Source organism: Mizuhopecten yessoensis, unplaced genomic scaffold, assembly GCF_002113885.1.
Source record: "Mizuhopecten yessoensis strain PY_sf001 unplaced genomic scaffold, ASM211388v2 scaffold7743, whole genome shotgun sequence".
NCBI lineage: Eukaryota > Metazoa > Mollusca > Bivalvia > Pectinida > Pectinidae > Mizuhopecten > Mizuhopecten yessoensis.
Genome location: NW_018407200.1, coordinates 272858 through 290993, shown reverse-complemented (window position 1 = coordinate 290993; position 18136 = coordinate 272858). Strand labels below are relative to the sequence as shown.

Genomic DNA, 18136 nt, shown 5'->3' with positions numbered 1-18136 from the left:
TAGTCTGTCACATTGGTGCTGTAGCCACATTCATCCATAAAGTGTTGTAGATTAATGTGTAGTCTGTCACATTGGTGCTGTAGCCATATTCATCCATAAAATTGTGTAGATTAATGTGTAGTCTGTCGCATTGGTGCTGTAGCCACATTCATCCATAAAATTGTGTAGATTAATGTGTAGTCTGTCACATTGGTGCTGTAGCCATATTCATCCATAAAGTGTTGTAGATTAATGTGTAGTCTGTCGCATTGGTGCTGTAGCCACATTCATCCATAAAGTGTTGCAGATTAATGTGTAGTCTGTCGCATTGGTGCTGTAACCGCAACCATCCATAAAGTTGTGTAGGTTGTTTTTTCTGTTAGATTGTTTTTTCTAGGTTAGGTCGCAGTTGAGATCTCCGGCAATGACAATGTCGTGTGAAGATACATATGATTGAGTGGATATCGTTTACCACCAGAAAGAACACTAGCAAGTCGATATGAATGCAACATATCTATTCTTACCTAATCTACATGTTCTGTTATCAGTTCAGGACCTGTACCAGAGGAACGTGTTTTACACTTTACCAGATAAACCTTCTGTACTGCACATTTACAGCATTCATACGACCACAGACTTGTATCTTATTCCATGATTGATACATAAAAAAACATTTTCGACTTCATATTTTGGACTTCCTACATTTTATTTACAAATTAGATACTTAAAAATATAAATAACATTCATTCAGTTTCTGTATCCAAACATTTATAGGCTAGTCTCCCATTTAATTCATTTGTATTTCATCACATTCTGACAGGATGAGATAAATCTAAACACACAAGGTAAGACAATGCTGTGTCTCAACTGACATGTTAACGCCATAAAAATAACCTCCACTGGCAGGTTGAGACAAAGACTCCACTGACAGGAAAAAATATTGCTTCACCTCCATTAGAGAACAGTACCCCAACTGACAGGTCAACATTGTGCTTTTATTGAGAGGTTGAGACATTGTGTTTCTGTTGACAGGTTGACGGCAGGCTAAGACAATGCTATCTCAACTGATAGGTTGCGGCAATGATGTGCCTCCACTAACAGGTTGAGACATTGCTATCTCCACGGCAGGCTGAGACAATGCTATCTGCCTATCTCAACTGATAGGTTGCGACAATGATGTGCATCCACTTACAGGTTGAGACATTGCTATCTCCACGGCAGGCTGAGACAATGCTATCTCCACGGCAGGCTGAGACAATGCTATCTGCCTATCTCAACTGATAGGTTGCAGCAATGATGGGCCTCCACTAACAGGTTGAGACATTGCTATCTCCACGGCAGGCTGTGACAATGTTATCTGCCTATCTCAACTGATAGGTTGAGACAATGATGTGCCTCCACTAACAGGTTGAGACATTGCTATCTCCACGGCAGGCTGAGGCAATGCTATCTGCCTATCTCAACTGATAGGTTGCGACAGTGATGTGCATCCACTTACAGGTTGAGACATTGCTATCTCCACGGCAGGATGAGACAATGCTCTCTCCACGGCAGGCTGAGACAATGCTATCTGCCTATCTCAACTGATGGGTTGAGACAATGATGTGCCTCCACTAACAGGTTATGACATTGCTATCTCCACGGCAGGCTGAGGCAATGTTATCTGCCTATCTCAACTGATAGGTTGCGACAATGATGTGCCTCCACTAACAGGTTGAGACATTAGAGACACTGAAGAGTCTCTCCATCAACAAACACTGCTGTGTCTCCAATGGTAGGTAGAGACACTGACAAACACTGCTGTGTCTTTAGAGGTAGGTAGAGACACTGGTGTCTCTCCATCAACAAACACTGCTGTGTCTCAAGTGGTAGGTAGAGACACTGACAAACATTGCTGTGTCTCCAGTGGTAGGTAGAGACCCTGACAAACACTGCTGTGTCTCTAGAGGTAGGGAGAGACACTGGGGTCTCTCCATCAACAAACACTGCTGTGTCTCTAATGGTAGGTAGAGACACTGACAAACACTGCTGTGTCTCTAGAGGTAGGTAGAGACACTGGGGGCTCTCCATCAACAAACACTGCTGTGTCTCCAATGGTAGGTAGAGACCCTGACAAACACTGCTGTGTCTTTAGAGGTAGGTAGAGACACTGGTGTCTCTACATCAACAAACACTGCTGTGTCTCAAGTGGTAGGTAGAGACACTGGCAAACATTGCTGTGTCTCCAGTGGTAGGTAGAGACACTGAAAAACACTGCTGTGTCTCTAGCTGTGTCTCCAATGGTAGGTAGAGACACTGAGAAACACTGCTGTGTCTTTAGAGGTAGGTAGAGACACTGGTGTCTCGCCATCAACAAACACTGCTGTGTCCCCAGTGGTAGGTAGAGACATTGAAGAGTCGCTCCATCAACAAACACTGCTGTGTCTCCAGTGGAAGGTAGAGACACTGGTGTATCTCCATCAACAAACACTGCTGTGTCCCCAGTGGTAGGGAGAGACACTGAAAAACACTGCTGTGTCTCTAGAGGTAGGGAGAGACACTGGGGGCTCTCCCTCAACAAACACTGCTGTGTCCCCAGCGGTAGGTAGAGACATTGAAGAGTCTCTCCATCAACAAACGCTGCTGTGTCTCCAGTGGTAGGTAGAGACACTGAGAAACACTGCTGTGTCTTTAGAGGTAGGTAGAGACACTGGTGTCTCTACATCAACAAACACTGCTGTGTCTCAAGTGGTAGGGAGAGACACTGACAAACATTGCTGTGTCTCCAGTGGTAGGTAGAGACCCTGACAAACACTGCTGTGTCTTTAGAGGTAGGTAGAGACACTGGTGTCTCTACATCAACAAACACTGCTGTGTCTCCAATGGTAGGTAGAGACACTGACAAACACTGCTGTGTCGCTAGAGGTAGGTAGAGACACTGGTGTCTCTACATCAACAAACACTGCTGTGTCTCCAATGGTAGGTAGAGACACTGAGAAACACTGCTGTGTCTTTAGAGGTAGGTAGAGACACTGGTGTCTCGCCATCAACAAACACTGCTGTGTCCCCAGTGGTAGGTAGAGACACTGAAGAGTCTCTCCATCATCAAACACTGCTGTGTCTCCAGTGGTAGGTAGAAACACTAAAGAGTCTCTTCATCAACAACCACTGCTGTGTCACCAGTGTTAAGTAGAGACACTGACAAACACTGCGATCTTGGAATGACTTTAGAATGAATTATCACAATATATGCTGCTAATGTTTATTCACTGAAACTATCACTTTCACTTTCATCACTAAAGTCGTCATCATCATCGTCGCTGTCATCTTTCTTACGGGCAGACATGGCTGGTGCTGGGGCATCAGGTGTGCTGTACAACATTAGAATTTTATATACAGTTAACAAAGGATTTATACTGTCACAAAATTGTTTTCACTGTCATAACTATCAAGGTCTGAATGATTAAAAGAATTTATTGGTGGACAAAATGTATTACACAATAGACCACTAAAACAGACAAACAAGGACACATACACCTTACAAGGTATCAAAATACAGCTTGTAAAGGTTATCCAGGCTGGAACTTCCAACATTTCAGAAAGAGGCCTAAGCAAATATTGTCAGACAATAGCAGAGAAACAAAAACAATTGAATCCAGTAGCCCAATCATAAAAATATTACAAAGCCTTGTTATCAAGCATGATGGCATTATGACATGGTGTCATATATATAGTAGGCTACTTATTCCATCACTTTTTATAAGAAGTAATATTTTTTTTGTTATAATTATAAAAGAGACCCAATGGGCCGGTATTAATCTCACAATTGTAACCTTAAAGGTGGACTAAAATAAAGCTACAGTGTCTTGTCTTCAAGTCATTCAGAAGCACCTGTTAAACGATTAAAACACACATCCCAACATCCTTCTGGCCAAATATCATCACCCTGGACCTTTTGGTTAGTCAGAAGAAGTCGTTTAAAGCTTTTCAAGACAATTGACCCCTGTGACCTTGAATATGGATGAAGGTCATTCATTTGAACAAATTTGGTAGCCCTTCATCCCAACATCCTTCTGGCCAAATATCATCACCCTGGACCTTTTGAATATACAGAAGAAGTCGTTTAAAGGTTTTCAAGACAATTGACCCCTGTGACCTAGAATATGAACGACAGTCATTCATTTGAACAAACTTCATAGCTCTTCATGCCAACATCCTTCTGGCCAAATATCATCACCCTGGACCCTTTGGTTATACAAAAGAAGTTGTTTAAAGGTTTTGAAGACAATTAACTCCTTTGACCTTGGTAGCCCTTCATTTCAGCATGTTACTTGCTAACTATCATAACCCTAGGCCTCTTGGTTATTCAGAAGTTGTTTAAAAGTTATAAACATATTTGACCCCAGTGACCTTGAATATAAGTCAAGGTCATTTATTTGAATAAAGTTGGTAGCCCTTCATTTCAGCATGTTACTAGCCAACTATCATTACCCTAGGCATCTTGGTTATTCAGAAGAAGTTGTTTAAAGGTTTAAACATATTTGACCCGGAATATAAATCAAGGTCATTTATTTGAACAAACTTTGTAGCCCTTCAACCCATCATGTTACTGGCCAAATATCATCACCCTAGCCCTCTCGGTTATTCAGAAGAAGTTGTTTAAAGGTTAAAACATATTTGACCCCTGTGACCTTGAATATAAGTCAAGGTCTTTTATTTGAATAAAGTTGGTAGCCCTTCATTTCAGCATGTTACTAGCCAACTATCATTACCCTAGGCATCTTGGTTATTCAGAAGAAGTTGTTTAAAGGTTTAAACATATTTGACCCGGAATATAAATCAAGGTCATTTATTTGAACAAACTTTGTAGCCCTTCAACCCATCATGTTACTGGCCAAATATCATCACCCTAGGCCTGTTGGTTATTCAAAAGAAGTTGTTTAAAGGTTTAAACATATTTGACCCCTGTGACCTTGAATATAAGTCAAGGTCTTTTATTTGAATAAAGTTGGTAGCCCTTCATTTCAGCATGTTACTAGCCAAATATCATCACCCTAGACCTCTTTGTTATCTTTCAGAAGTTGTTTTAAAGATTTTAACATATTTGACCCCTGTAACCTTGAATATAAGTCAAGGTCATTTATTTGAACAAACTATGTAGCCCTTCATCCCAGCATGTTACTGGCCCAATATCAGTACCCTGGGCCTTTGGTTATTGAGAAGAAGTCGTTTGAAGATTTTACGACATTTGACCCCTGTGACCTTTCAGTTAGTCAAGGTCATTCATTTCAACAAACTTGGTAGCCCTTCAACCCAGCATGCTACAGGCCCATTATCAGTACCCTGGGCCTTTTAGTTGTTGAGAAGAAGTTGTTTGAAGATTTTAAGTCATTTGACCCCTGTGACCTTGAAAGTGGGTCAAGGTCATTCATTTGAACAAACTTGGTAGCCCTTCATCCCAGCATTGCTACAGGCCCAATATCAGTACCCTGGGCCTTTTAGTTGTTGAGAAGAAGTTGTTTGAAGATTTTAAGTCATTTGACCCCTGTGACCTTGAAAGTTTGTCAAGGTCATTCATTTGAACAAACTTGGTAGCACTTCATCCCAGCATGCTACTGGCTAAATATCATCACCCGAGGCCTTTTGGTTATTCAGAAGAAGTTGTTTAAAGTAAAATATTGACACCGGACGCCAGACGGATGGACGACGGACGCCGCACCACGGCATTAGGGCCAGGTGAGCTAATAATGTAAAACATCATGTCATTTAATGGTCAGAAGTTTTTAAGTGATAACACATAAATCAATATAACTGGAGATGACTCATCTATGCAAATCAATATATAAAGATGATATTGACCTTAGCTAATCAATATATATAACATTCTTAGATTGTAAGCGAAGAAAAGACATCTCGGGAAATCAATATATCATATTATTATCTCTTTTCATACTGCAACTCCGGTCAGGAATCCGTACCGGGTATCGTTACTAGACACGCCCCTGTACATGAAATGAAATGGCAGATTTCCAATGTATTTTTCAGATGAGCCCCAACTCCATAAGAAAATAAACAGGTAACCCTAAACCAATGTTGTTATCGTTGTATGTGGTTGTTAATAGATATACTGATCTTTATTTTTGCAGCATTTGTGACTAGCTGACAGCTAATTATGACTGAGAAATTGGCTTGTGTTCGGCAATGAACGATGTGATTCATTGCCTTCAAAATGCAACGCTGTAATTGGGATTGATTTTGGTTACGAAGTCGTTTAGTTTTCTATATATACAAGTAGATTTAATAGTGATTTATAGTGAAATATCGATAATAACTTGCATAATTCTTGATAAATATTTGGTGATGAGTTAAAAGACGTTTGTATCCAATGCCATTCCCGCCACATTGTATATATTGTTGATTACCAACCTCAACATCTTGGTAACATCACAAAAATGTTTACCCTGCACCAAAGAAAATCTTTTTTATCAACTTTTTAGCGTTAATCAATTGGATTACACAACTGTCGTGTTCTATGAACAGCTAATCAGGACTCGGGTAACACCAAAGTTTCTTGTCCTGTGTACAGGACAACAGGGACCAGGAGCCTCTATTTTTGTCATTTGTACATGACAACAGGGCCCAGGAGCCTCTATTTTTGTCATTTGTACACGACAACAGGGACCAGGAGCCTCAATTTTGGTCATTTGTACATGACAACAGGGACCAGGAGCCTCTATTTTTGTCATTTGTACATGACAACAGGGACCAGGAGCCTCTATTTTTGTCATTTGTACATGACAACAGGGACCAGTAGCATCTATTTTTGTCATTTGTACACGACAACAGGGACCAGGAGCCTCTATTTTTGTCATTTGTACACGACAACAGTATGAAAAGAGTTAAATGACAGCAGTTTATAATCACCTCAATAAGTTCGGGTCCAGCCCCTCCATTTTCATTTTTGGTCTGACTGCTGCTTCCGGCACTCCCTATGACAAGTAAAATATCCATTACGAATCTGTTACAAACACTACATAATCAATGTTCCTGGCAGTCAAACTACAGGAGCATGGAGCTATTCAGCCTCTGCTTAATATTCATCTCTGGCTCTGGATCAATTATAACAAAGAATAAGAAAGTATCTACATTTATCTATATTCACCTGAAACTAAGGTTTACATTGTATCATTCTGAATCCGTTCATATTAAAAATCCCAATCTTACCTTCCTTTGCTTAATTTAAACAAGGATAATTTGTGATTCACATTTCTCTGAAAACGTATATCTAACATCCCAATCAACATGTATATCTAACATTTCACTCAACATGTCAGTCTAACATTTCACTCAAATTTATATCTCAGAAAATTGTGTAATCTATCATTTCACATTTTTCTTACCACTTGCAGCATCTTGAAGTACTTCGCATAGCGAGGGTCCTTAGATACTGGGTTGTCTGTTTTCTCTTCTTCAGGTGGGGGTGGGGCAGTTTCCTCGGCCTCTGGTGGCTGTCAACACACAAATACTAATATAAACCAAACACTCAAAGCACCAATATTTCCCATGTTATGTATGCTAAACAACATCCAAGTGATAAACTTTAAATGTTTGAAATAAAAACATACAAAACTAAGGATTTATGGGAACTTCATATGAAATTTCAGAAAGTGCTGTTGGGAATTCTTGAAATATAGGGATAGTCTTAAACTTCCAAAATGAAAGATGGCTGTCTGGTGGCCATCTTGTTTTTTTTATTAGTTAGGCAGCCATCTTGTTTTTTTATTAGTTCTAAGATTACACATGCACAGCTAAATTAAAAGATGGCCACCCTTTTGGCCATCTTGGATTTCTGACAAATCCCCTGATTAATTATGCATTAACTATGGACTATGGGGAACCAGTTACAAAATTCAAAATGCACAACTTAATTAAGACCATGGGGAACCTATATGTGAACTTTGAGAAAGACCCCTGCAGTACTTTCAGAAATATAGCACTAATCAGATCTGTTTAAGGATGGATGGACAATGGACCGCAGATGAAGGACAATATGAACAGCTAACCATTATCAGATGGTGGGGAAAAAATGCTTTTTTTACAATTGAAATCAGTTAACATGTATAGGTACCTGATAGTGGTAATCCATGACTCACCCAGAACCTAAAAAATCAGTAGCCAAAAAAGTAGCCGAGTGTGATTTTTAGTAGCCATTTTATTTAACAGTGACCATACTTTCTCGGCCTCAAACAGCTCTAGATAGGCCTTCTATCAAAATCATTCAATATTTCATAGTTATTTGAAATGCAAAACTATTCAATCTGATGTTAAAGAAGTACTCTGTGAAATTTCATTTTACAGTATGTTTGTTATTTAATCAATAATGTGATAATCTTTTAAAAGATTATCAGATGATTGGCTGTAACTTATAAGAAACAAGAGGCCTATGAGCCTTAACGGTCACCTGATATATTCATACAGAGAGTTGATTTTGTTTTTAACACGAACAGAAATATTATTTAGTGACACAAAACAATAAAACCACCTTATTCAATATCTAGCATACAGATTTAAGACTAAAAAGTATTTGAAACTAGNCCCCCCCCCCCTCCTTCCCCAGGGGGTTAACGTGAGACCCTAGGGTCATAAACCTTAAGACCCTTCCATCTATGAAGAGTGTATGATTCTACCATATCTGGTTCTTTGAGAAGTTTTTTTTTTTGAAATTTCAGTCAATTCAACCCTTTTTGGCCCCACCCATCAGCCCTGGGGGGTCAGTCAGGGCTTATATATGCATACCATCAAACTGCTATCCAATACTGATAATGCGAACCCAAATTGAATAACTTCCAATGGAAATAAATCTAACAGGTTCAAGCTATACTTACTGACAGAGGGGACCCTGGTAATCTAACAGGTCCCAGCTATACTTACTGACAGCGCGGGCCCTGGTAATCAGACAGGTCCCAGCTATACTTACTGACAGTGGGGGCCCTGGTAATCTAACAGGTTCAAGCTATACTTACTGACAGAGCGGACACTGGTAATCTAACAGGTCCCAGCTATACTTACTGACAGCGCGGGCCCTGGTAATCTAACAGGTTCCACTGACAGCGCGGGCCCTGGAAATCAGACAGGTCCCAGATATACTTACTGACAGCGCGGGGCCTGGTAATCAGACAGGTTTACAGCTAATCTTGCTGACAGTGTGGGCCCTAGTAATCTAACAGGTTCAGGCTATACTTACTGACAGCACGTCCCTGGTAATCTGACAGGTCCCAGCTATACATCCTGACAGTGTGGGCCCTAGTAATCTAACAGGTTCAGGCTATACTTACTGACAGTGGGGGCCCTGGTAATCAGACAGGTCCCAGCTAAACTTACTGACAGAGGGGACCCTGGTAATCTAACAGGTCCCAGCTAAACTTACTGACAGTGTGGGCCCTGGTAATCAGACAGGTCCCAGATATACTTACTGACAGCGCGGGCCCTGGTAATCAGACAGGTTTACAGCTAAACTTACTGACAGTGGGGGCCCTGGTAATCAGACAGGTCCCAGTTATACTTACTGACAGAGCGGACCCTGGTAATCAGACAGGTCCCAGATATACTTACTGACAGCGCGGGCCCTGGTAATCAGACAGGTTTACAGCTAAACTTACTGACAGTGGGGGCCCTGGTAATCAGACAGGTCCCAGCTATACTTACTTACAGCGCGGGCCCTGGTAATCTGACAGGACCCAGCTATACTTACTGACAGAGCGGACCCTGGTAATCAGACAGGTCCCAGCTAAACTTAGTGACAGAGGGGACCCTGGTAATCTAACAGGTCCCAGCTAAACTTACTGACAGTGTGGGCCCTGGTAATCATACAGGTCCCAGCTATACTTACTGACAGAGCGGACCCTGGTAATCTGACAGGTCCCAGCTATACTTACTGACAGCACGTCCCTGGGAATCTGACAGGTCCCAGCTATACTTACTGACAGTGTGGGCCCTGGTAATCTGACAGGTCCCGGCTATACTTACTGACAGCACGTCCCTGGTAATCTAACAGGCCCCAGATATACTTACTGACAGCGCGGGCCCTGGTAATCTGACAGGTCCCAGCTATACTTACTGACAGAGCGGACCCTGGCAATCTAACAGGTCCCAGCTAAACTTACTGACAGTGTGGGCCCTGGTAATCAGACAGGTCCCAGCTATACTTACTGACAGCGCAGGCCCTGGTAATCTAACAGGTCCAGCTATACTTACTGACAGCCGTGCCATGGTAATCTAACAGGTTCCAGCTACACTTACTGACAGCACGGCCCCTGGTAATCTAACAGGTTCCAGCTGTACTTACTGACAGCGCGTCCCTGGTAATGTAACAGGTCCTAGCTATACTTACTGACATCGCAGGCCATGGTAATCTAACGGGTCCCAGGTATACTTACTGACAGCGCGTCCCTGGTAATCTAACGGGTCCCAGCTATTCTTACTGACAGCAAGTCCCTGGTAATTTAACAGGTCCTAGCTATACTTACTGACAGCGCGTCTCTGGTAATCTATACTTACTGACAGCGCGTCTCTGGTAATCTAACAGGTTCCAGCTATACTTACTGACAGCGCAGGCCATGGTAATCTAATAGGTCCCAGCTATACTTACTGACAGCGCAGGCCCTGGTGATCTGACAGGTCCCAGCTAAATCTACTGACCGCGCAGGCCATGGTAATCTAACAGGTCCAGCTATACTTACTGACAGCGTGGGCCCTGGTAATCTAACAGGTTCCAGCTACACTTACTGACAGCACGGCCCCTGGTAATCTAACAGGTTCCAGCTGTACTTACTGACAGCGCGTCCCTGGTAATGTAACAGGTCCTAGCTATACTTACTGACATCGCGGGCCATGGTAATCTAACGGGTCCCAGGTATACTTACTGACAGCGCGTCCCTGGTAATCTAATGGGTCCCAGCTATACTTACTGACAGCGCGGGCCATGGTAATCTAACGGGTCCCAGCTATACTTCCTGACAGCGTGGGCCATGGTAATCTAACAGGTCCCAGCTATACTTACTGAAGGGACGTCTTGCTGGTTGCCTGCAGCCTGTGGAGCACCAGGGCTGGTCGGCTGAGGAGCTTGTTGGGCATCTGGTGGTGGTGCTCCACTGGCTGGAGCAGTAACATTCTCTAGCCCAGGTATGGAGGTCAGCTGGAACATTAAACAAGTCGGTTCCAAAAGATATAGCTAACACAAGCCATTTTCAATCAGGCATTTATACTGTTTTCTTTTTTGTTAGTTTGATGTCATTTCCTTAACCATCACCATGTTTTATTGACTGTTTGTTGGCCCTAATGACCCCTCTTGTGATAATGTGTAGTTTAGAAATATACAAGAGGCCCAATGGGCCTGCATGGCTCACCTGTTATTAATCTAACATTTGTAATCTTAAGATTTCATAAGAACCTATTGAAAGATTTAAACATATGACACCTCTGACCTTGATTGTTGAACAAGGACATTAGGTTGAAAGTGGATCAAGGTCATTCATTTGAACTAACATGGTAGTCCTTCATCCCAGCATGCTACAGGCCCAATTTCAGTACCCTGGCCCTTTTGCTTATTGAAAAGAAGTCGCTTGAAGATTTTACGACATTTGACCCTGTGACCTTGAAAGTTGGTCAAGGTAATTCAGTTGAACAAACTTGATAGTCCTTCATCCCAGCATGCTACAGGCAAAATATCAGTACCCTGGGCCTTTTGGTTATTGAGAAGAAGTTGTTTGAAGATTTTACGACATTTGACCCCTGTGACCTTGAAAGTTGGTCAAGGTCATTCATTTGAACAAACTTGGTAGCCCTTCATCCCAGCATGCTACAGGCCCAATATCAGTACCCTGGGCCTTTTGGTTATTGAGAAGAAGTTGTTTGAAGATTTTAAGACATTTGACCCCTGTGACCTTGAAAGTGGGTCAAGGTCATTCATTTGAACAAACTTGGTAGCCCTTCATCCCAGCATGCTACAGGCCCAATATCAGTACCCTGGGCCTTTTGGTTATTGAGAAGAAGTTGTTTGAAGATTTTAAGACATTTGACCCCTGTGACCTTGAAAGTGGGTCAAGGTCATTTATTTGAACAAACTTGGTAGCCCTTCATCCCAGCATGCTACAGGCCCAATATCAGTACCCTGGGCCTTTTGGTTATTGAGAAGAAGTTGTTTGAAGATTTTAACATATTTGACCCCTGTGACCTTGAAAGTGGGTCAAGGTCATTTATTTGAACAAACTTGGTAGCCCTTGCTCCCAGAATGCTACTGGCCAAATATCATCTTCCTAGGCCTTTTGGTTATTGAGAAGAAGTTGTTTAAAACACAAAGTTGACGCCGGACGGACGCCGGACAACGGACGCCGGACGGACGGACGGACGGACGGACGACGGATGCTGCACCATAACATAAGCTCACTTGCCCTTCGGGCAGGTGAGCTAAAAATTAATGATAATTGTTGTGTTGTGCAACAAACATAAACAAATATGAATTTAACCTTAAATGTGACTCATGCAAGTCAAGCTGACTGACTTATTTATAAAAGTGATAGCCCTTCACTTGATAGAGACCAAGTATCTTGACTTTTGGTGTTACTGTTCATTCAGAAGAAGTACCTGGTAGTTTAAAGAGTAGTAATATTGATCTCCGATGGATGACATGCCATGCCTTAAGCACATAGGCTTTCATCTTGGAAGAGCTAATAATTTGGAATTAAGAGCAAAACATGATAAAGGTGAAAGGTCATATCAACAGTAGTGTTACAGCAATCATATCCATTTTGTAGTCCTACTTATCAACTCTCCCTATTTATAGGAGGGAGACTGCCAACTCCCGATATTGGACCCTCATATTTAATATTTCATCTGAAAGAACAACTGGAAACATGCTATTTTAAAGGTTTTCATTTTACATATGTTCATTTTATTTATGCTTTATTTTTGAATACGCAGAATCTCAACCCCTCAGAAATTTCAAAATGTTGGCAAGTGTGTGTAGTAAAATTGAATATTTAAGTGTAGTTCCTTGTCAAAGGTTATAGACAAACATAATGGTTAATTTAATGGGTTTTACCTTATATATATATAATGGTGAACACAGTGGTTTTACCTTATATAATGGTTAACACATACAGTGGCTTACCCTATATAATGGTTAACACATACAGTGGTTTTACCTTATATAATGGTTAACACATACAGTGGTTTTACCTAATATTATGGTTAACACATACATTGTTTTTACCTTATATAATGGTTAACACATACAGTGGTTTTACCTGATATAATAGTTAACACATACAGTGGTTTTACCTTATATAATGGTTAACACATACAGTGGTTTTACCTTATATAATGGTTACCACATACAGTGTTTTTACCTTATATTATGGTTAACACAGTGTTTTTACCTTATATAATGGTTAAACACATACAGTGGCTTACCTTATATAATGGTTAACACATACAGTGGTTTTACCTTATATAATGAGCCTTTTGCTTATTGAGAAGAAGTCGTTTGAAGATTTTAAGACATCTGACCCCAGTGAGCTTGAAAGTGGGTCAAGGTCATTCATTTGAACAAACTTGGTAGCCCTTCATCCCAGCATACTACAGGCCCAATATCTGTACCCTGGGCCTTTTGGTTATTGAGAAGAAGTCGTTTGAAGATTTTAAGTCATTTGACCCCTGTGACCTTGAAAGTGGGTCAAGGTCATTCATTTGAACAAACTTGGTAGCCCTTGATTCCAGCATGCTACTGGCCAAATATCATCATCCTAGGCCTTTTGGTTACTGAAAAGAAGTTGTTTAAAGTAAACAAGAGGCCCAATGGGCCTGCATCGCTCACCTGGTTTTAAACTCACACTTGTAACCTTAAAAGTGATCTAAAATAAAGCTACAGGCAAAATATCAGTTTTTATGATTAAAATTTGTTCAAAAGACCCGGTTATTTTTTTTTAAAACATTTCACCCCTGCGATTGAAAGTCGAACAAAGTCATTATGTTGAACACATTGTATAGCCTTTCATCTCAGGATGCAACTTGCAAAGTATAAACATCCTGGGACCCATGGTTATTCATAAGAGGTTGTTTAAAGATTTTAAACAAATTTGACCCCTGTGACCTTGAATATAAGTCAAAGTCATTCACTTTAACAAACATAGTAGTCCTTGATCCCAGCATATGCTACTAACTAAATATCAACATCCTGAGCCTTTTGGTTATTCAGAACAAGTTGTTGAAATATTTTAAACATATTTGCTCCTTGTGACCTTGAATATGATTCAAGGTCATACATTTAAACAAACTTGGTAGCCCTTGATCCTAGTATGCTACTGACTAAATATCATCACCCAGGGCATTTTGGTTATTCAGAAGAAGTTGTTTAAAGTTTTTAACATATTTGACCCCTGTGACCTTGAATATGGGTGAAGGTCATTTATTTGAACAAACTTTGTAGCCCTTTATCTCAGCATGCTACTGGCCAAATATCATTACCCTGGGCATTTTGGTTATTGAGAAGAAGTTGTTTAAAGTTTTTAACATATTTGACCCCTGTGACCTTGAATATGGGTGAAGGTCATTCATTTGAACAAACTTTGTAGCCCTTCATCTCAGCATGCTACTGGCCAAATATCATCACCCTGGGCATTTTGGTTATTCAGAAGAAGTTGTTTAAAGTTTTTAACATATTTGACCCCTGTGACCTTGAATATGGGTGAAGGTCATTCATTTGAACAAACTTTGTAGCCCTTCATCTCAGCATGCTACTGGCCAAATATCATCACCCTGGGCATTTTGGTTATTCAGAAGAAGTTGTTTAAAGTTTTTAACATATTTGACCCCTGTGACCTTGAATATGGGTGAAGGTCATTCATTTGAACAAACTTTGTAGCCCTTCATCTCAGCATGCTACTGGCCAAATATCATCACCCTGGGCATTTTGGTTATTCAGAAGAAGTTGTTTAAAGTTTTTAACATATTTGACCCCTGTGACCTTGAATATGGGTGAAGGTCATTCATTTGAACAAACTTTGTAGCCCTTCATCTCAGCATGCTACTGGCCAAATATCATCACCCTGGGCATTTTGGTTATTCAGAAGAAGTTGTTTAAAGTTTTTAACATATTTGACCCCTGTGACCTTGAAAATAGATGAAGGTCATTTATTTGAACAAACTTGGTAGCCCTTCATCCCAGTTTGCTTCTGGCCAAATATCATCACCCTAGGCCTTTCGGTTATTAAGAAGAAGTCGTTTAAAGTAAAATATTGACGCCGGACGACGGATGGACGACGGACGGACGGACGGACGGACGGACGGACGGACGGACGACGGACGCCGCACCACGGCATAAGCTCACTTGGCACTTCGTGCCAGGTGAGCTAAAAATTGACGCCGGACAGACGGACGACGGACACAGTGGTTTTACCTTATATAATGGTTAACACATACAGTGGTTTTACCTTATATAATGGTTAACACAGAGGTTTTACCTTATATGATGGTTAACACATACAGTGGTTTTACCTTATATTATGGTTAACACATACAATGGTTTAACCTAATATAATGGTTAACACATACAGTGGTTTTACTCATATAATGGTTAACACATACAGTGGTTTTACTCATATAATGGTTAACACATACAGTGGTTTTACATTATATAATGGTTAACACAGTGGTTTTACCTTATATGATGGTTAACACATACAGTGGTTTTACCTAATATAATGGTTAACACATACAGTGGTTTAACCTGATATAATAGTTAACACATACAGTGGTTTTACCTTATATAATGGTTAACACATAAAGTGGTTTTACTCATATAATGTTAACACATACAGTGGTTTTACCTTATATAATGGTTAACACAGTGGTTTTACCTTATATAATGGTTAACACATACAGTGGTTTTACCTTATATTATGGTTAACACATACAATGGTTTAACCTAATATAATGGTTAACACATACAGTGGTTTTACTCATATAATGGTTAACACATACAGTGGTTTTACCTTATATAATGTTTAACACATACAGTGGTTTTACCTTTTATAATAGTTAACACATACAGTGGTTTTACCTTATATAATGTTTAACACATAGAGTGGTTTTACCTAATATTATGGCTAACACATACAGTGGTTTTACCTTATATAATGTTTAACACATAGAGTGGTTTTATCTAATATTATGGTTAACACATACAGTGGTTTTACCTTATATAATAGCTAACACATACAGTGGTTTTACCTTATATAATGTTTAACACATATAGTGGTTTTACCTAATATTATGGTTAACACATACATAATGGTTAACACATACAGTGGTTTTACCTAATATAATGTTTAACACATACAGTGGTTTTACCTTATATAATGTTTAACACATATAGTGGTTTTACCTAATATTATGGTTAACACATACATAATGGTTAACACATACAGTGGTTTTACCTAATATAATGTTTAACACATACAGTGGTTTTACCTTTTATAATAGTTAACACATACAGTGGTTTTACCTTATATAATGTTTAACACATACAGTGGTTTTACCTTATATAATGTTTAACACATAGAGTGGTTTTACCTAATATTATGGCTAACACATACAGTGGTTTTACCTTATATAATGGTTAACATATACAGTGGTTTTACTCATATAATGGTTAACACATACAGTGGTTTAACCTTATATTATGGTTAACACAGTAGTTTTACCTTATATAATGGTTAACACATACAATGGTTTTACCTTATATAATGGTTAACACATACAGTTGTTTTACCTGATATAATGGTTAACACATACAGTGGTTTTACCTTATATAATAGCTAACACATACAGTGGTTTTACCTTATATAATGTTTAACACATAGAGTGGTTTTACCTAATATTATGGCTAACACATACAGTGGTTTTACCTTATATAATAGTTAACACATACAGTGGTTTTACCTTATATAATGTTTAACACATAGAGTGGTTTTACCTAATATTATGGTTAACACATACATAATGGTTAACACATACAGTGGTTTTACCTTATATAATGTTTAACACATAGAGTGGTTTTACCTAATATTATGGTTAACACATACAGTGGTTTTACCTTATATTATGGTTAACACAGTAGTTTTACCTTATATAATGGTTAACACATACAATGGTTTTACCTGATATAATGGTTAACACATACAGTGGTTTTACCTTATATAATGTTTAACACATAGAGTGGTTTTACCTAATATTATGGCTAACACATACAGTGGTTTTACCTTATATAATGTTTAACACATAGAGTGGTTTTACCTAATATTATGGCTAACACATACAGTGGTTTTACCTTATATAATGTTTAACACATAGAGTGGTTTTACCTAATATTATGGTTAACACATACATAATGGTTAACACATACAGTGGTTTTACCTTATATTATGTTTAGCACAGTGGTTTTACCTTATATAATGGTTAACACATAAAGTAGTTTTACTCATATAATGTTAACACATACAGTGGTTTTACCTTATATAATGTTTAACACATAGAGTGGTTTTACCTAATATTATGGTTAACACATACAGTGGTTTTACCTTATATAATGGTTAACACATACAGTGGTTTTACCTGATATAATGGTTAACACATACAGTGGTTTTACCTTATATTATGGTTAACACAGTAGTTTTACCTTATACAACGGTTAACACATACAGTGGTTTTACCTTATATTATGGTTAACACAGTAGTTTTACCTTATACAACAGGCCCAAGAGGGCCTGTATCGCTCACCTGAATATTTTAGCAGTCATAGCAAAATATTCTCATTAAATATTATATTGCACTATAAATATTTCCCTCGCAAACTTTGTTGGCTCCATCTGTTGAAACTACCAGCAAAATATTATAATAAGATTCTATGCTTTTTGATTCTTCTTCAGAAGTTGCTTGACATATTTTTCCCTGTGATCTTGTAAGTAGGTCAATGTCATTTTCCTTCTCAAATTGGTTAGCTCTATTCCAAAAAGCTACCAGCCAAATCTTATGAATCCATTCCTTTTAGTTCTCAAGAACAAATCCATTAAAATGTTGTTGACCTCTGTGACCTCTAAAGTAGGTTGAGGTCATTTTCATT

At 39.3% G+C, this 18136-nt stretch overlaps 1 protein-coding gene and 1 long non-coding RNA gene across 4 annotated transcripts in view; one reads left to right on the top strand and one right to left on the bottom strand.

The window, feature by feature from the left end:
• The first annotated feature begins 645 nt into the window (after positions 1-645).
• LOC110454268 lies at positions 646-3063 on the top strand. 3 transcript variants are annotated; one of them, XR_002463357.1, is made up of 4 exons: positions 646-1891; positions 1986-2025; positions 2416-2753; positions 2848-2913. It is a non-coding gene; the product is annotated as an uncharacterized LOC110454268 (long non-coding RNA). The 3 variants fall into 3 exon arrangements; XR_002463359.1 differs by lacking the exon at positions 2848-2913 and adding an exon at positions 3036-3063 and having other exon boundaries at positions 647-1891; positions 2416-2619; XR_002463358.1 differs by having other exon boundaries at positions 647-1891; positions 2416-2619; positions 2848-2902.
• The window catches only part of LOC110454267 (WASH complex subunit 3-like), a 19934-nt gene continuing 4592 nt past the window's right edge, over positions 2795-18136 (bottom strand). Inside the window, exons 3-6 of the mRNA XM_021503695.1 lie at positions 11018-11152; positions 7359-7466; positions 6883-6947; positions 2795-3329 (exon numbers count right to left, since the gene is read on the bottom strand). Coding sequence (XP_021359370.1) covers positions 3221-3329; positions 6883-6947; positions 7359-7466; positions 11018-11152 — 417 coding nt within the window. The 3' untranslated portion in view covers positions 2795-3220. The remainder of the gene's footprint in view (positions 3330-6882; positions 6948-7358; positions 7467-11017; positions 11153-18136) is intronic.